This window comes from Musa acuminata, chromosome BXJ3-4 (genome assembly GCF_036884655.1).
Source record: "Musa acuminata AAA Group cultivar baxijiao chromosome BXJ3-4, Cavendish_Baxijiao_AAA, whole genome shotgun sequence".
Classification (NCBI taxonomy): domain Eukaryota; kingdom Viridiplantae; phylum Streptophyta; class Magnoliopsida; order Zingiberales; family Musaceae; genus Musa; species Musa acuminata.
This window is the reverse complement of record NC_088352.1, coordinates 29,570,731-29,590,907: the sequence shown is the minus strand read 5'-3', so window position 1 is coordinate 29,590,907 and position 20,177 is coordinate 29,570,731. Positions and strand designations below refer to the sequence as shown.

The window sequence follows — 20,177 nt, the reverse complement described above, 5'->3', positions numbered from 1 at the left end:
CACGGTCTGAAGTTGACGGGCTTCAGTGGTAAAGATCTATCTAAGGGGCACTCCATAAATAATTGAACCTAATTAAATATTACTCAGAAAACAGTCCTCCATTTATAGCGAGAAAAATGAGCACAATTCAACATCTTGCGCAGATGTAACACCTGTTTCTGATGACTACTTGACCGGCCACTCCTTTTCCTTTTCTGCTTCACAGGGGCTTCAATACCTCAGAAATCTATCAAGAACCCAATGGATATATGCGTACAAAGCAGAAACCTGGCTGGCTCCTGTTTGCTTCTCACAGAAAGAAACATTGCCAAGATGAAACAAACAGCCCAAAAAGGACCCTCGAAGTCTCATCACATATTCTACAACCTCCGAGTTACATCCTGGAAAGAAACAAAGGGAAACAAAAGAAAATAAATTTAAAATGGGGCTACCTGTGAGACTTATAGTTGACCATTCATATTTGATTCATCCATGTAGCACTCTCATGAGTGGGGAACCAATAGAGAAACTGCTAGCGACTCAGCAGGCAATGAAGAAGAGAGGGATGACACAAAATATCTAAGCCCTCAAGTGCACAATGCTATCAAAATTATGGCCCTCGTACAAGGGTGAATAGATCTAAGCTAAGAAATAATGGAATGGTGCTAATCCCAAGCACTTAACCCTGGATTGCCATAACCACTGCCATACCCAGAGGATGCACCATATGCCCCACCTCCATACCCACTGCCTCCATAATAATCACCACCTCCCCCACTCCTGGAAGAGGAATCCCTTCGAAAGTCACGCCCCCCAAAGCGTGCTCCACCAGATCGACGGTTTCTACCACCATAGGAAGAACGATCAGCAGCATAGCGAGAAAGCCACTGCGGCACCTCCTGGTTCGCTTCCTGCATAAGCTCTGCCAATGACCTGGCTAGAGATGAATTATTCTCGTTGAAGAAGGCAGTGGCCAGACCAGACTTTCCAGCTCTCCCAGTTCTTCCAATGCGGTGCACATAGTCATCAATGTCATTGGGCAGGTCAAAGTTGATGACATGTGCCACATGAGGAATGTCAAGCCCACGGGCTGCAACATCAGTTGCAACTAGAATTGGAGTTGTACCACTCTTGAAGGATCTGAGTGCACGTTCCCGTTCCTGAATAATTTATAGCACTTTGTAAGACATGACGTAAAAGAATAATTTATAACATTATTGTGAATGACTACTAAAGGGAGAAGCAACAATCTTAGCTGAGCAAAGAAAATAACTACCACCAAACCACATTGGTTAAATTTCTAGCTCAAATGGAAGACAGGAACAATTATACGATCATCAAACAACTTCAAAAACAGACCAATCACTAGGGTTTAATTGTATCTTACATGTACATCTCACAATCAACAACATAAATTCCAATTCTACAAGTTGTCATCAGTGACTTTAGCTCAAGGAAATTCCCAAAAGTTAAATCATCCAAGAACTGTGAGCAAGATGTAGATCGCAAAGAACATCAAGCAATTGTTTTGAAATCCTAGCATAATTTGCTCAAAATCCTAGCATATGGTTCATTCCTTTTGCTATTTAAAATTTCGACTATTTACTTTCCCTTTAAAGGCCCATTGGGGTTTTCTTTTGTAATTGTTGCATCGTATTAGAGGTGAGCCCCATGGCATCGTAAGTCTGCTCTTTGTGACTTGAATGATAAAGGTGTGATTCATGGAAATAGCCTCTGCTTGCAGGGATCAGACTGCACAAATTAAATCACAACCAATCTCACATTGATCGGAACATCATGCACTATGATGCCCTCTTATGTTTCATACTATTAACAAAAACATATAGATTGATGCCACCCCCACTCCCTCATCCACTTCCCAAAAGAACAAAAGAAAGTGCATAAATTTTCAAATAAAGGAATCCTGAGGTAATAAGAATAGGTCGTCAGAACACAAAAATATTACATAAACATAAAGTTATCAGATGGCAACATCATCTATAATCCTGCATTAGTTATCAACATTGCCCCAAAAAAAGGTAAAATGGATGCCAAACGCAAAAAAAGGAAGCAAATTTTATGCTTAATTGGATATTTCTAAGGCTTTACTTAAAATTCCATGATTACAAGGAAGTTTAATTATGATTAAAGACTCTACAAAAAGGGTAAGTCTATCAATAAGTTATCTTGTCTATGAGAAAGATTAATTTCCCCAATGAAGAAAAGAAATGATCAATATGCCTTGATTTATGGGATGCAATTTTCTTGATTGTTATTTCTTTTTCATAAGTTTTCTTTTCCTTTTTGTACTGAAGGATCTACCGAAAGGGAAAAGGATTGGAGTTTAAAGTTTAAACATCAGATAATGGTTGAATGAAAGAAACTTTTTTGCCACAAAATGTATGAGTGTGAACTCACCACTAGCATGACTTCATCATCCCACTATGAAGGTTTAGGACTTCCATTCATGGGAATAAATCCTTGAGCTATAGTGAGTCTAGTAGATTCATTTCTTTTTCTCATGTAAAATCTTCTTTTATATTCCACAACTATCAAATTCTAGGAAAAAAATATACTTTCTTTACCCATCCTACAACATATTGGTCACAAACTATCCTAAAATAGTGTTATTAACATAGTTACAGGAGTGCACGACACTACCTAAATGCATATAGGTAAATGGTGTCAACCAAAAGCCAAAGGGATCCAAAAAAACCTTACAGCATGCTCATGGAATTGGTATTGCCCAATCTAATTAAGCTATTAGTTATCCATGGATAAGTTATTTTACAGAAATTATATCAACATTCTCATTTGTCAACTACCATCCAAAATTTAATAATAGATACCATAATAGTCAAAAGCATGACCATAAATCAAGAATAAGATCATTTAGTCGACTAATTGTTTGACTATTATGATCATATAGCATTAGCGATTGTTGGAAGACTGCCATGTTACTTATACATATATACTCAAAATATCCAAGTGCAGACTCATAATAAGAGAGGTTTTCAAATAATACTACGATTGGCTCATTATTCTTAGTATGTCATTGTTTATCTAAGAGTATATTGCTGCAGTACTTGTTATCTTGCAGTACCAATTTCGCACTAGTCCTTTTAGTATAGAATGAGTTGATCACCAAAAAAAGGCTGCAGAATGATGAGTTCTGAAATTGATAAAAGAACTATTATAGAGGCTAATAAGATAAATTAGGGGTGGGGTAGCATATATTTTGAGAAGGGAGAACTGACAGTAGTGATATAAAAAATGATCGCACAAAAGCAGATTATACAGCAAGAACAAAATGGAAAATGGAAAATAGAAAACAAATATATAAAAGGAAAATAAGTTATTATTGAGGCTAACTCCACAGCATATGATAGTTTTTGCAAAACAATAAGTAAAAAAAATAAAAAGTAAAGATGAAAATAAAGGTATGCATGGCTCACTGAAGGGAGAAAAAAGAGTGGAACCACATTAGATGCATAAATAGTAAAATGAAGTTTATTATGATTAACAAAAGATAAAAAAGTTATTTTCATTTAAATGTTAAGTGTCTGGGCTCAGTTGAGGACCAACCACTTGCATGGATGGTATAAAAAAACGGGTGCCACAGGCTCCAATGATGACACCCATAGCTCTCTTTTTTGGGTCTGGCCCAATATCTTTGAGTTTTGAGGAATGCATCATCCACACCTAATAAGTTACTTCATGGATAAACTAGGATAAGCCAATTAAAGGATAACATAGCTCTAGAACTTATAGCATTATGCATAAGTTATAAAAGTCAACTAAAGGATGCCTTAAGCATGGAAGTACTGGAAAGATCCAGGGTGAATTTGGCAAACTTCTTGAAAAAGACAACTAAAAGAGGCCTGGTGAACAAAGGGAATGCATGCCACATCATAATATATAAGAACAAAAGAGATGTTCAAAAATATAAATAATCAGAGAATTAATTTATGAGCCATACTGAAAAGGGCATTTTCGAAGATTGAAAGAACAAAACTTCAGACATGAAACCAAGATTCTAAAAATTGATCCCCACTCCAATTTGAGAATCTTGTCGGACAAGTGTGGTACTGAGATACTGAGCAGTATACCATTACAATTCAGTACCATTTGACAAATAATAAATTGATTAAAAACAGTGATATACCAAGGAAACCAAGTTGTATGGTCCATTTAAGTTGCTTGACTGGACTAATACCAACCATTATGTACCATGTTCGACCAGTATTTTGAACATTCATGAAATGAATATACAAAATTAAGTTTAGAATAACACAGGAAGATCCAGCATCATAATATATTCCTTTACTGAACAAATAATTAAAATTTTTTTTTTTTAAAAGGAACTACACATTTTTTTTTAAACCTAGACAAAACAAAAGAAATTTTCCTATATAAAATGTGAATGTTGTATGTAGATACAAGTGGAAGGACATCGTGAGGAAAATCATCCCACAAACACCCGAGATTGCATCAAGGGTCAAACTAGAGTCCTTATTAGCAGATGAAATTACTAGACACTCAAAATGAAGTCCCAGGACATGTAATATTTCCTAATGGTGCCATTTATATTGACAATAATAGAGAAAAGCCAAATCTAAACTAAAAAAAAATGATATCTTTAAGATTTGAAGGTTTTAGTATAAGCGAAAATATATAATAAAATACAACTTTATGTCTAAATTGAAGGTTTTATATAAGATGAAATAGATAATACAAAATCTAGCATAATCTAATAATGGATGAATATTAAACTTTAACAAAGAATGTTACATATTCTACAGACAGTTTGTTATCACATCCAGTAAAGGAATTTTGATGTATTAGTCTACGTCGCATCATATCCATATATTAATTTTGTATTTATGCTTCAAAAGTTATTCTTATTAGGACTTGAACCTTCCAGAGCAAAATTAATACAATCTGATTGAAGTAAATTTTCAGAAAAATATAACTACAGATTGTTTTCTAGCAGTGTTAAGTTCAAAAAAATGCAGCACAGCACTCACGACAATTCAAAGATGAAAACTGCAAATTGGCAAAAAAGAGACAAACTATCACAAAAAATGGAAATACGTTTGTGGCAATTTACAAACTAACAAACAATTGAACTAATATTTTCTACATAAAACATTTGATCAATGATAGATTCACTTGCCTGCTGTGTCCTATCACCATGAATGGTGGTTGCAGGAAACTCGTTCATGCATAACCAGTGCTCCAAGGAATCAGCACCTTTCTTTGTCTCAACAAAGACCAAAGTTAGAGCTTGCTACATAAGAATTAGAGCAACAATATCAGACACATTGATAACAGCACAATCACAAATGCAACTAAACGGAACAAATAAGTTGTCTCATGAAAGAGATATATTTCTGTTCAAGAAAAGCCATCCTATTCTTAAAGAAGGCAAAGACTTTCCGTGGAACAGTCGTACCTTTCCATGGGCACCATTAACCCTTTGGGCATGAAGAAGGTCCATTAGGTGGCTTCTTTTGTCAGAGTCAAGAACAAACTCTACCCTTTGGACAATCAGATCCGTACTGGAACCGACCCTTCCAACAGCAAGAAAGATGTAATTGGAAAGGAAATCAGAAGCCAATCTCTGCACATAAAAAATATTTAAAACAATAATTCATAAAAAAAATACAAAGAAAATAATGTTGAACATTAGCAATAAGAATAGATTAGTTGAACTGCTTGAAGATAAATCAAAACCAATCAGCCTTATAGACAGTGACATACTGAAGCATGCTCTATTTATTTACAAAAAAACTCAATTTTTCAAGCTTTCATAATATAAAAGTACTTGGAAACAGTAATAAGCAGGACAAATCAAAATAAATATGTTGAATAGATTCTAACCTTAATATAAATTCAATGTCTCTTGATTCACCTCAATGGAGATCAATAAAGGAAATCATGGCCTTCCTAAGATAATCTTACAAATTGGTTTGACAATTTTTTATAATAAATCAACCTCCGAAAGGAATTTTTCCATTACAAAATACTCTGGTTTAGGCCACAGATAAGAGTCAGGTCAGGTTAGAGCTTGGGCCTAAATGGATGCCAATAAATAACAACTAAGGATTTGGCCTAGTTCATACTAGAGTTTGGTTTGACCGCAAAAATGAATCAAGAATTATCTGACCAAAGATCTAACAAATAATTGGGTCGAGGATCAAGATCCACGAGGATCCATACTTTCTCCAACATCAATTAGCAGGTAAATGGTATCATACACAATCTGACCAACATCCATAACTCAAACGATCAACAATATTTGTAACCACCCAATAATTAATTCGTTTTTCAAAAATTAAAATATTGTAATCATAATTTTATCTTAATAAGGTTAACAATTTTCCTGTTTGAATAAATCTAGCTAGGAAGTTAATTCCTGATGGAGATCTAATTCCTAATTTATATATATCTAAGTCAACCTAGGAAGTTAATTTATATAGGTTTGATGGAGTCAATTAAGGAGATCAATGTTCTTGCTCATAGAGATGGCCTTGGGCATCAGCACACCTTGCAGACCTGTTGAATTGCGAGTGAACCAAAATTTCAAACCTTCACAAGATCTTCGAAAGAAGACCTTGAAGGCTACCGATGTTGATTATATGGCAGCCTCTAAGATACCACAAAATACACCTGGTAGTCCCACAGCTGTCAATGCCCCGGATATGGTCAAATAGGTCCTGAACTCTATGAGAGATTATTTAACTGCTTGTCACCACCTCTGCGAGATGTGAAACAGGTTGGAGCTCACCAAGGAGACAACTCTAGTTTAGAGCAATTCAAAAGGTCGAGAAGACATTCGAAGCTATCAACAATGTACAGTACATTTAAAATGTTTTAACAAAAATATTAATTAATGACTGTTAACATTGGTATGTATTTTCTTAAATCAATCATTCCTTTTTTTTTATTGTGGGTTCCTTGAAGATCATGAAGATCCTGGATTTTATGAAATAAAAATGACATGAGCATCCCATGGTAATATAATATTTATCAGATATATATTAATAAGTATTACATTATCTTTACTATTGGTAGATATATATATGCATGACTATCAGTAGGTTAGTAACCAATAGATTTTTCAAAGAATAATTATTTTGGGTAATCACATTTTTTATTTTATTGGATGAATAATACATCTATCACCCAATAATAACCATATCCAAGAAATACATCTCATTCATAATTTTTGTTACACAATATGTTCATCAATTATATACAGAATTATAGGTAATTTATACATTTTTTAATATTTTTATTACATTTATATATTGATACTAATAACTTTTTATTGAGTGTATGTGAGATATATCTTATTGAACATCAACCATGGAATATGATTGCTTTCATTACAGTGATACACTTTTAAATTCTATAATGAAAAATATATATATTATATTCTTTATTAAAACTATAATTAACACATTACAATTTTTAACTTGAAATAATATTATATTATAAATAAAACATAAAATTACACTTTCTTTTCTTTTCCATATTATTTATGTGACATACAATTTGGGTTTTCAAGGACAACCATTACTTATATCTTATTTGAAGACCCAAGATCGTCTTTCTAAAGAAGTATTAACTTATATTCTATCTTAATACAGTTACAATCTAAGTTAAAAATAAAGATATAGTCATAATATTTTTAATAAAAAATATGAACACACTTACTTTCTATATATAATCCAAAAAGTCCACCCAATAATATCACTGTGAATAGAAACAATCATCTTCCATAGCTCGATTAATGAATATTCTCTTTGAAACTCAACAAGATATATTTCATATATACTCGATAAAAAAATATTAATATGAAAAATATAAACTCAGCAAGATATATATCTCATATATATTCAATAAGAAATTATTAATATCAAAAACATGTAAAATGCAATAAAAATATACAAATTTAATATCCTCTGATACATATAAATGATGAAGCCACTGCAGTAAGATTTTGAAAGCATAATTATTTAGTTTATGTATTTCTTGGAAATGGATGTTATTCGATGATACATGTAGTTATTCATCCAACAAGAAAAGAAATATGATCACCTAGAGTAACTGAAAAATCTAATAGTTATTATCATACAAATAGTGTATCTACTAATAAAAAAGATAGGATAACACTTATTAAAGTAGCTTTAATTACTACTACATTATCAATAAATTTATTTTCTTCATCCATATTTATTCATCAAATTCAGAATTTTCATAAACTTAATGGGCACTGACGAAAAATTATGATCATTAGAAATAATAAACTTTAAAAAATACATATCAATTTTTATAATCTTTAATTATTATTGTTTTGTTAAAATTGATGAACCTGATTAAGTATTAAAAGTTAAAATATAGATATGAAGTATTACAAGTATAATACTAAATTAAAAACGAGACAAAGTTATCTAAAAAGTAATATTAAAAAAATAACATGAAGTAATATCTAAAAAATAAAGAAACATTTTGGTATTCTAATTTAGATAAACTGAGTTACATGCAAATTGGACTAACTTTAGCTTTAACACAAGGCTAGCACAAAAATTAACTATACATTTCATAGAACTCTATGCCTCTTGAAGTTTCAACCATCGCCTAACAAAATAATGTTCACAGTTATTAAAATAAAAATAAGTACTATAAGAACGAAGATCAATAAATCTAAAGGTATTCACAATTCAAGAATATTATGTTTTGGATCAGTATACTAACAAGAACAAAAATGAATAAATATCATTTATATTGCTTCATTCTAGTTTTTATTTTGTATCTATTTCTCACTAAGCATGCTTGTCAATATTTTCAAGTGGAGTAAGCTCTTGAATATTACAACAATGGTAAAAAAAAGATTGAAATTAATCCAATTCATTTTGTGACAATGGTGACATGAATTTTATCATCAACTAATATGTTATACTATAAATTTTTTAATTAGTGGCATATCAAATAATGCTTAGCATACATGTTTATCTTTTAATTCTCAAATAATATAGTAGATGCTGATTATTTTTACCTTTGTAAGAACAAGAGCCAATAAAAATTTCATACCTAATAATTATTTGACTAAAGCCATTGTTATTGAAATATAATAATGTAATAACAATACACAATTAAATCATACATATTCGCATAGGCCTTGTTTATTTAATATAGATTTTGTTTTATTTGGGTTCAACATTTTTTCCATCGATTCCATAAAAACAAGTATCCAGCCACTATACCATGGCCCTTGTTTCAGACCCAGTCAAGCCTAGGACAGCCAGCTAAATGGGTTGGGCTGGCCCGAGTCCAACTAGCAGCCTGATTTGAGTCAAACGCAGTCCAATCTGATGCAACTCCTTTTAATTTCAATCTATTTTCAACCTTGTCTTTTACAGAAAAAAAATCATATAATCAACCACTTAAAATGCGTTAACACCAAAAAGATTATGAATAAATATCCCAAACATATTATTAATAATAAAATTTTAAATATGCTTTTCATGAATTAAAAATTCTAACAAATTCATAAATTCAAATTTTAAAACAAGAAAATCATGCAAATTTTGTCTATAAATCATACAAACACAACTATACATCTAATCTACCATATAATTTTGATAAATGTTTTTATTTAATCTGCAAACTAAATTTTGTTAGTATAATCATGTATAGAGTCAAATTCTGGTACAGATTCCCATCAAGGAAACAAATATAGACTTCATAACATAATAAACTACTCAGCTAATTATGTATTTAAGACAAAAGTTTGAGTTTAACTCAAGCTCTATCACAGGAGATTAATGGATCATGTAACAGATGGTTAAACAAACCACAACATATTAAAATCAGACAAAATCAAGCCTAAACTCAACCAACAATAGATCATAACTCTGAACAAATCGATTAAAGAAACAATAAAAGACAAAAATGAACTCTTCAATGATGGTTGATCCATCTTCAAGTTGCATCAAACAATGCCCACAAAAATAATCAAGTGAAATTAATATGATTGCTCATTCCTTGTGGCCTGACAACTAACAGTTTGCCAGTGGTCCACTTCAGAAAAACATATGACAACCCAAAAGAAACTACTAGAAGCAATACACACAATCAGACATCAAAAGAATGAGCAATAGTTATATGAATCAAAAACAACAATTAAGACCAAAATTGACCAAATGCTAAGCTATGAATCAAAATAAAAAAAAAACTTCCAGTATATCTGGTCGACAATTAGGCATATGCCTGTGTAATTTCAACAACAAATAGTTTAAAAGTATAAAGTTATTATCATAATATCACACTCTTAAAAATAAAAAAAGTTAGTTCACGCATAAAGTGTCATCCCAACAACTGAATTAAGGAGAGAAAACATATAGAGACAAAAAAACATTCTTTAACTCATGTTAAATAAGCGCCAAGATCACTGATCTTAACCAAATAGCATTAACAAAAAAAGACACCAAAGGGCCATTTAATATGTGGAAAAGCAAACCTGTATCTCGCTAGGGAATGTGGCACTGAATAACATAGTCTGTCTTTGACCTCGAGCAGGCATGTCCATCTGCTCAACAATTCTACGAATTTGAGGCTCAAAACCCATATCAAGCATTCTGTCAGCCTCATCCAAAGCTAAATATCTAATACTTTGTAATGAGACTCTAGCTCTCTCAAGCAAATCAACCAGGCGACCAGGAGTTGCCACAAGAATGTCAACACCCCTTTCCAAGTCACGCAGCTGCCATTATTTATGAACAAAGAGGAGGAGCAATCATCTTATCAAAGTATCCAGCAAGAAAATCTCCCAGTAGCATGATTTAGCATATAAGAAAGGAAATCCATGGCTTTTACAAATGTAGACAAGGATTACACAATGACAAGAAGAATTACACAAACTAAAAGAAAGGACAGGAAAAAACATTGTTATTTGGTGCTACAATAATAAAAGAGCACTCTAATACTAATCATTAGCGAAGAGGAAAACTTCCTTGTTCATATGGACCAATTAATCCAGCAGATAAAGACCATCAAATCTACTGAAGCAAATAAGCTGAGAAAGTTAACAATTCATCAGCAAGATTATTCAGTTAATTAGAGTAGCAAGTTCTAAATTTGTATTGACAATTCTACGACTGAAGTACTTGGCACCTAATACAAAGCCCAATATCCAAAAACTAATACAAAACTCAGAAAATGTCAAGGTGAATCAGAAGACAGAAGACCTCAGGGAAACAAACAAGTAGACAAATTTAACAATTCATAACAGTTTAAATTAAGTAATTAGAGTAGCACTAGTAAAGTTGTACAACTATGCCAAGAATCCTACACGTTTAACACCGGATTTTAAGGCCTAGTATCTTCAAGCAAGGAAAGGTATAAACCAAGGATTTAAAAACCGGTTAGATCAGTCCATATCAACGGATATTTACCAATCCGACCAAAAAGCCAGACACAGTCCGAGCAATTTCACCCGGTCCTATGAAACAGAGGTTAGCAATTGGTGATCTGCCAACAGGCTTACCGCTCAGTTTTAGTGAATAAAAAGAGGGATTCCAAGGTAATCCAACCACTCAATACCTGTATCTTTTTATATTTTTATAGCTTTTTATGACAACTATCTCTTTCATTTTTTTCAACTTCTTTTTATTCCTTGATCCTCTCTATCCCTCTTTCTTTCTCTCATCACTCTCCCCTCCCTTTGTTTATATCATCGCTCCGTCGCTTCAACACCACCACTGCACTGCCTTGTCACTCCCCCCCCCCCCCCCCCCCCAACACCTCTCTCATATACTCATCTCTCCCTCCTCCTCCTGATTCTTCTTCTCCTTCTCTCCTCCCCTCTTCTCTCTCTTTCTGCCAACCAATATGACAGCATTATGTGTCTCAATATACTCATATATACTTGACCTGCACCAGCCTGGCCAGTGACTGGTATGAGTCTCGAACCAAAACTTAAAACGTTGGCACAAACAAAGTCAAACATATCAAAGTTAAAGAGAAGTCAGGAAGCCAGTAGAAAATAATCCTCAGGAATCATTTCCTCAAGAAACAAAAAAAAGAAGAGATCAAGTCCCAACTAAAAATAAGAGCATTCCAGGATCTCATTATGGATCCAAATTCAACTCATTTATAAGCACATGCACGATACATTCAACTATGAATAAATATATGTTTCTTCATCATTTATGCTCCTCTTTTACTGAAAACAAAGTGAAATGACTAAAATTTACAAGGAAGTTTATTTCACAGTATACCGCTCGTACCAAGCTTCATGGATTAGGATGCAGACCACCTAGTTCAAGCAATATCCAAATGTTTTAAATAAACCAATTTATTTTACTGGATTTGAACAGGTCAGTTACAACCCGAACAAGTTGAAACAAATTGGTTCAATATATCAATTGTACCAAAATAAACATGTCTCACTTAAAATACAAAAAAAAATTAAAATACTAAAAGAAGCTTCAAATTCAATCTGAACCAGCTAAAAAAATTACATCGGATGGCTCAAACCTCACTTAAGTTACAAATAGCAACCTTGCCATAGAGCAATGGATTACCGTCAATTATAACATGTGATCAAGGTTCGAGCCATGAAAATAACCGCTCTACTTGTAAGGGTTGTACATTGGCCTTCCTCAAACACCACATTAATGAGAAGCTCATGTAACACAACACCTCTTTTTTGTCAATTGTACCAAAACCCTAGAGGTCTTTTGTGACCTGAAAACAAGGTTTTGTGATTCTTCAAAAACCTAAATAAATAATGGTCTAAACCTTAAAGCTGCCACAACATGGAAAGAAGAGGTAGAGGCAGAGGAAGAGGAGACAGTTAACATGGAAAGGGAACCAATTAACAGTGCCACAAGGGAAAAAACAGGCTTTTTTTACATTACTGCTTTTTCCCTTGCCTACCATTCTTCTTCTTGTTCATGTTTTTTTTGTGTGTGCAGTTGTATCAATATCTTCTGATATACCCACCAGAGTGGTACAAATAGACCACTGAAACCAAGATACACATCAATCTTCAGACGTGGCATCAGGTAGCAAGTACCATAAATTGAGTTCCAAAAGTTAAGCAAAGAACCACACTTCTCCAAAAAGGGTTTTTCAATATGTCGATATTGGAGATTATCATGTCTACCAAATCCAACTGATAAATATTTATCCACTGAACCATTAACATTTTCCACTTGTAAAACCAACCAAGATCAGTGCAACTCAATTTTAAGGCAATTTACCATGCAGTGTAAGGAAACCCACACCCAATTGCGACCAGAACAAAGGCCATAACAAACCAAAAAATCCATAGTTTCTAAAGCTAGCAAAGGACCTCATGCTTAATAGGAATGCAGACTAAATGCTCAATAATGGGTGTTTGACGATAATAGCACATAGATCAATGTCATCTGTGTAATAAGTTTCATACTCCATAATTTTCTAGCGTAAAGAAGAAAAAGGTGAGAAAGGCAAATGTTTGGGAATGGACAGAATAAAAAAGTCATGGAAAAGAAGAAAGCAGTCATATTCAGCCTAAATAGTATTTTCACTAACGTAAATATCAATAAGATGACATAAAAAATCTTCCTGTATTTATATTTTCTTTTATTTTTTTCTTTTGCATACAGGTTCTTAATAATATGTATAAATTACTTGTTTAATATAAAAGTATCTAAAAGAATTGTTTTGAAGTTATTTTGCATACAACTACATTAACCTCCATTAACATTGTTTATAACAGTCTAACCATTTACTTTTGTATAAAAGACTCATTTTCTTTTAATTTTTGTATAAAAGTCATGTACAAAGAACTAGTTATTTTCAATAACTTCGGGCATTTGATAGGACTACAAGAAGTAAATGCTTCCAATCTTTATTCCAAACATGAGTTGCAGTCTATACTGACATGTTTTAGCCGTGTAAAACCTACATGAGGAAGGAAGGGGCACACTGAAAAGACAAGATTGATGAGACAGCAATCAATGCACATAAGGCCTTCATCTTTTCCTTTGTTACTGATTTTAGCCTAAGGATCGCCTTTAGTCCAAAAATACAATTTTTCCACAACCTAAGTGAATCCTAAATTGCATCTACAGCAGAAATACTCTCTTCTTCGTGTTCATATCTACCTGCATTAGTTCCTAGAATGAAAAATAAAAGATAAGATACAAAATATTAGTGACTGTCACTAAATAGGTTAACAGCAAAAAAAATCACAAAAAACATTTATTACGATAGGCAATTCAGAGTCAGAACTCTATTCAGACTACAAAATAAGAACCTGTTGATTGATCGGAGCTCCACCATAGGCAACAACCACCCTGACACCAGTTTGGTATGAGAACTTCCTGGTTTCTTCATGTATCTAACACATCAACAACAGAAAATGATTGAGAATGAATAAGGTGCACTAGAGATAAATAAAAAATAAAAAACTGGGTAGTTCATATCTTGACAAATTTAAAGAAATTAATAGGAGAACACTAACAAAATTATATAGAGAAAATATTGTTGATCAAGGATTGAAGGATTTGTGCAAACATTTCTATGTACATAGACAGGGCATTAAATTATCTAACAAATAACCCAAATGCAATAACTTATCCAACAAGATTGTGAATATTCAGTGAATTGTAAAGTTTGGCACTTCTTTCTTTAAAGTTCATTTGGCTGTAAAGAAAAAGAAAATCAAAATCTACTTCTTTTCTTTCAGCTTGGAGTGAAGGAGAAAGAAAAAAATTTCTTTTTTTTTTGGAGATATATGTTCAACGTGATAGAAATAAAGTTTTGGTGAAGTTCTCTTTTTGTTAACAAGAGAAAACATTCGGAGAATAAGAACTGAACTTTTCCTGAATTCTGGATGATAGATTGACATGCTCTTAGAGTTTCCCCATAAAACAAAAATAAAAAAAGGAATCTTCATTAACATGTGAAATTTCTCATGCAAACAAATACACTTTTAAGGAAACATATTAAATACAATGAAACAGAAGTTTCATAATGACTGAAAAGCCTTCTGATTTCTGATAATTGAGAAAGATGCAGCTACAAAGTTCACATGCCTAATAAAAAGATTCTGTAATATTCACTAAATGAATAAAGTAACCTGTCAATACATTCCAAAAGACTGAACTTTTGTTAATTACTAAACTATGAAGAACATAATATTAAGGGTTCATAAAAAATAGAGATCATACTTGAATTGAAAGCTCACGGGTAGGCGATAAAATCAGTGCAGATGGATACGCTGTCCTCGAAACGCGCTGCCGCTGTGCAGGTGGTCCCCTCATGATCCAACTAATGATCGGAAAGCAGAAAGCTGCAGTCTTTCCCGACCCAGTTTGAGCACAGGCCATCAGGTCCCGCCCCGCAAGTAAGATAGGGATGGCATGGCGCTGGACTGGGGTTGGCTTGACATATTTGCACCTCCTAATGTTTTCATTCACTGCATCCCCTAAATCAATCTCGGAAAACGTACTCACAGGTGGAGGGACATTCTCACCACTGGTCTCCACAGGGATATCCTCGTAAGCATCAAAATTTATCCCAGTAATCTCTGGGCCATCAAAAGCAGCCTCAGTGGTTTCGTCCTCGTTTGCGAAAGGGTTGATCTCCCGGTCCCTGCGGTCCCACCCGCCGCTCCTTGAACCCCAGCCATCACCCATACCCCGGCCACCACCAACAGAGCCAGCGCGTCCCATCTCTCGGCTGGGGCCACCACCCCAACGGTTTCCACCAGAAAGTGCAGCAGGCCCAGGTGGTAATTTAGCAGCAGAAGAACCATCAGCAGGAGACGGGACTGGAGGTTCCGAGGATGCTGTGCGGTTGCGAAGATGAGGAGGGACATAGGCAGCACGACCAGGACGAGGTGCAGCGACAGCAGCAGCAGCAGCAGAGGCGTCGGCAGCGTTCGAGTAGGTGGTGCTAGCAGAAGCACCTGTCGCAAACGCCGAGCTATCGGCGTTCGCAACTGAATCAGCCCATGAAGTTCGCATAATTCAGGAAACAATCTCACTCTTCAGATCGAATCTCCAGCCGGGCAACAGATCTAACGCGACAGAGAACCACAAAACCCTAGATTAAATATTCCCGCCCAAAAAAAGAAAGATACACAAAACAAAAGCAACAAAATACGAGCAATCCAATTCTCGTCACAATGGAAGACAAATCAGACGATAAAACGGGACAAGGCACCAAAATCCAGAACTTCCCTCAAACCAAAACGAACGATTAGGGATGCGGATAAACCTGGAAAATTGGAGAGGAGATGCCGGCAGAAAACCCAGAAAGAGTGCGATCGAAGCGTCGTGCGATGGATTCGTGGAAGAGACCTAGGAGAGGAGAGCCACGAAAAGGAACCCTAATTATAAGCTATTCCCCAAGCAAGAGATAGAATAGAGAAGGAAATAGACTCCTGACCAAGCGTGGAAAAGAGACGCGGACAGAGGGCAACAAATATCTCCCCATAGTTTGCGCACCAGCACGGTTATATTGTAGGGTTTAGGATTCTCTCCAAACCTATCCCCAATTAGGAGGATCCAATTCCTGTATCGGAGTCGTCCAAAGAACGGGACCCACTGATGCTTTTGATCCGAACGGTCCGATCATGATAGATCCGTGAAATAAAAGGATTCGATCCCATCTCTATTTCCCCTTCGGCGGTAGTTGTGGGTAAAAGGAATCGGGAAGGTTATTTATGTGAGGAAAAGTGGATTGTCGCCGTTGGGGTCGGTACAGAAGTTTATGGTCGCCATTCTTTGTCCTCTGATTGGTGTTAGATGCAGGACCCACAGTGGGTCCACACATGCTTCCATGTTTATTCCAATCAATAAGGGTGGGTAACGCTACATGCGTGAAACAATGGAGTTAAAGAATTACCTTCTTTTTCTGGGACGACACCTCCGAAACCCACTTAATTTATCATCAACTTTTTTATTTCTTTTTTCTCACGAAAAATATATATAATTATATATAGATATATATATATATATATATATATGTGTGTGTGTGTGTGTGTGTGTGTGTGTGTGTTTTATTTAAATTTATCTTAAATTTCATTAAAGGATATTTGAATCAGCAATTAAAAAAGTAGTTTAAACCCGAGAATCCTGAAAAAAAACACACCTTAGAATTAAATTGAATTATTTTCTCTTAAACTGGTAAATTATAGACCAACGACAACATAGTTTATCATTTAAGTAAAATGTATTTTTAAGATTTACAATCTATCTGATTAAATAGCCCCTTAAAATGCTCATCAGTTCCATTAAATATAATTCTCGACGTAAAACATATAAATTGCTATTTTGTAGTTAAGGATCAAGATGAATAACCCTAATCTAACTACCATGGATACATAAAGAAATGGATCGATATTGCTTTATTTATTTTTTGTCGCTACTTAATGTAAAGATCGTAATGTTCAAAAAATATTTTTTATTAATAAACTTTTGGATTTAATTGGCTATGCCCAATGGAACTTTTTCTTTTGGATTTTCTGTAATTCTCCTGATGTGATTTTAGCGCCACTTACACCGTATCCATATGATCATATTAATACAAGTTTAAATACGTTGGAATCCAATATTTTCATCAAATTTTTTATTTAGTCCATAATATCATATTATTTGTTGCAATTATATTAATAAATTAATTTTTTTAATGAGGACGCACATGCGATAATAGGGACAAAATCTTATCAATTCGAATCTTGCAAGCATATTAATCTTTTGACTAATTGTATGGAGTTGCAACTATTCCTTGCTTAGACATATTTATGTTGATTATTTTTTGATATAATAATATATTACAAGAAATTAAATTGGACATACTCAAAACACATACGAAATGAATTGGATAAAAATTTGGATTATTAATATCAATAATTTTCTATTTTATTTTCGTCCTATATTTTTATTGTAATATCTTTCCTATTTAGATAGGCCATCAAACCACTTAAAAATACTATTGTTCCTATACAACAACAATTTAAGTCAATGGTTTTTCCTATGTATTTCGGTATGATAATAAGTTTTGATCCTTATGTTTATGTATTTTCCAAAGGATCCGTCGGACCAATGTTGTTAATGTAAAACATTAGCACCAACATCATAAATAAGATTCATCGATCGATTAATAATATCACCACACAACAAGAATGATGAACGCATCGGGCGATCGATGAATCAATCCATCAAGAACATCTCCCAACCTCAGCGACAACTTTGCTGCATCCATCAAAATTAGCAGTACGTTGAAACCGTGCCTTGGTTGTCACGTAACACACATCTCTCAGCCGTCAACTCCCAAAGCATACTGCAGCAGCAGCTGGCCACAGGTCTCGAGCGGCTTCTCCTTGAGGAAGCCCAAGGAGTTGGCATAGCGGACGCCGGAGGTGATCCCAACGTTGTGGGTGACCACGACGAGGGCGCTGTTCCTCCCCTCGCTGATCTCGGAGCAGTCGCTGCGAGGGCTCGATATCAGCGTCACTTGGCAGGTCTCTTCCTGGTGGTCGTCAACCACCGTGATCTGATACTTTCCCGTCGCATCTGTCGTCGCCTGGTTGGTGTGGATGATCTCCCCGGTTGTGTAGTTCTTGCACTCCAGCTTCACCTTGGCGCCTGCCACACCACAAGGACTGCTCAGCATTAAGATCTCAGATCAACCTGTAAGTGTTTAGTTTGGTAGATGATGACCTGCAATGTACTCGGTGGCGGTGGTCTCGAAACCAGCACGGCAAGTGTCGCAGTACACGCGGCCTTCGACAACGATGTCGGGTGTGGAGACGACGCAGACGACGGCGTTGAGGAAGGCGAAGAGGAAGCAGGTGGCAGCAAATGCATGAGAACCGTTAGCCATGGCTGACACAGGTGTGCTTCCAAGATGGTGCCGAGGAGGAAGAGAGGCAAGTCGAGGGCGAGAGGAGGGAGATGGAGGCTCATGTCACACGCCATCCCCTTAAATAGTGTAGCACTAACGTGTGCGTGTGGGTGTGTGTGGTGGAGAGTGATTTGGGGGGAAGGATGGATGGATGATGATGACTCGGTCTACAAACCATTGGGGTGAGGCACGTATGCATGGGTTTCGCGAGGATTATGGATCGGTTTATGAGATCTTAATGCGAGTGTATAATATTCTTATGAGGAGCTTTTTGTTTACGTAATTTATGATCATCATTAAAGCTAACATTTTGCTTATGTGTAAGGAGCGTAAAATTTGAGCTTGATTTCTGGTTGGCAATTAAATATTCCATTATATGGATAAACAAAATAAGATGTTGAACCAAACTAGTGCTCCTTTATGATCTTAATATCCATTTTATTTTTTATTATTTTTAATTTAAAAGGAACCTTTTACTAACTTCCCCATTCATAAAGAAAATGCTCTTATATAATATACTAATTTACATGAGGTCACCAAACTATGAGATCCATGGATTTAGTGGCCCAAACTCTTTAAAGTCATACATTTTATATCCCATTGAAGAAACGAATGGCACCTTAACATTTCGTATCTGTCAAAATATTTACGAGCTGAGCTGAGCTGGTTAGTACCTTAACATCAACATGCTTACGTGATCAGTCACCTTAAAGGAAAAGTTGCTGCTGCATATTTAAAATAAATGAAAAAGGAAATAGATTTTGAGAGCTACTATAATTAAAATAATTAACTAGAATAAATTAAACAAATACTTTATTTAAAAACACACAGAGTTGATATGCTAATTGATGTATAATGATTTTGAAAGCAGTACTTTTGAGCTTCTCGGAAACTAGTCTTACTTCATATCCATTTAAGAAAACAATGGATATCGACATGGTTGCATGATCAATCAACTTAAAAGAAAAAAAAAAGATTTTGAAAGCTTTCATAAAAAAATAAATACATAAATAAATGAATGATTTTTTTAATCAAACATGTATGTAATTTGATTTATAATGATTTTGAAAGCTGTGCTTTTGAATTTCTTACAAATTGAGTCCAAACTTAAAGGATAAATTTGCTAATGTGTTAGCAAAATAAAATAAAAAGAGATTGCATCTAGGATAATTAAAATGAATTATTTAAATGATCTAACTAATGTATAATGATTTCGAAAGCTATAGTTGTATCATCTCCCTTCTTGTCAGTCATTTTGCCTTTCTACTCATTATTTTCTGAGCTTG

At 34.5% G+C, this 20,177-nt stretch overlaps 2 protein-coding genes across 2 annotated transcripts; both read right to left on the bottom strand.

Annotated features, from left to right (window-relative positions):
• Positions 1–313: 313 nt before the first annotated feature.
• Positions 314–16,450, bottom strand: LOC135636274 (DEAD-box ATP-dependent RNA helicase 37-like). The gene is made up of 7 exons (XM_065147918.1): positions 16,261–16,450; positions 15,210–16,060; positions 14,294–14,377; positions 10,508–10,750; positions 5,435–5,602; positions 5,156–5,269; positions 314–1,139 (listed from the first exon to the last, which is right to left on the bottom strand). The coding sequence occupies exons 2-7, from the start codon at positions 16,005–16,007 to the stop codon at positions 645–647; spliced, it is 1,902 nt and encodes a 633-aa protein (XP_065003990.1). The 5' UTR covers positions 16,008–16,060; positions 16,261–16,450; the 3' UTR covers positions 314–644.
• A 1,727-nt stretch (positions 16,451–18,177) lies between these two features.
• On the bottom strand, positions 18,178–18,937 carry LOC135636090 (pollen-specific protein C13-like). Its single transcript, XM_065147643.1, has 2 exons — positions 18,708–18,937; positions 18,178–18,632 (listed from the first exon to the last, which is right to left on the bottom strand). Exons 1-2 carry the CDS (start codon positions 18,868–18,870, stop codon positions 18,304–18,306), a joined length of 492 nt encoding a protein of 163 aa, XP_065003715.1. The 5' UTR covers positions 18,871–18,937; the 3' UTR covers positions 18,178–18,303.
• Positions 18,938–20,177: the final 1,240 nt, after the last annotated feature.

Excerpts from the sequence above, each read along its gene's own strand:
- LOC135636090 (XM_065147643.1), bottom strand. The coding sequence starts at position 18,870 with ATGGCTAACGGTTCTCATGCATTTGCTGCCACCTGCTTCCTCTTCGCC. Across the intron at positions 18,633-18,707 it reads CGCCACCGAGTACATTGCAG|GCGCCAAGGTGAAGCTGGAG; the intron begins GTCATCATCTAC and ends GTGGTGTGGCAG.
- LOC135636274 (XM_065147918.1), bottom strand. The coding sequence starts at position 16,007 with ATGCGAACTTCATGGGCTGATTCAGTTGCGAACGCCGATAGCTCGGCG. Across the intron at positions 5,603-10,507 it reads CATTCCCTAGCGAGATACAG|AGATTGGCTTCTGATTTCCT; the intron begins GTTTGCTTTTCC and ends TTTTATGTGCAG. Across the intron at positions 5,270-5,434 it reads TTAATGGTGCCCATGGAAAG|CAAGCTCTAACTTTGGTCTT; the intron begins GTACGACTGTTC and ends ATTCTTATGTAG.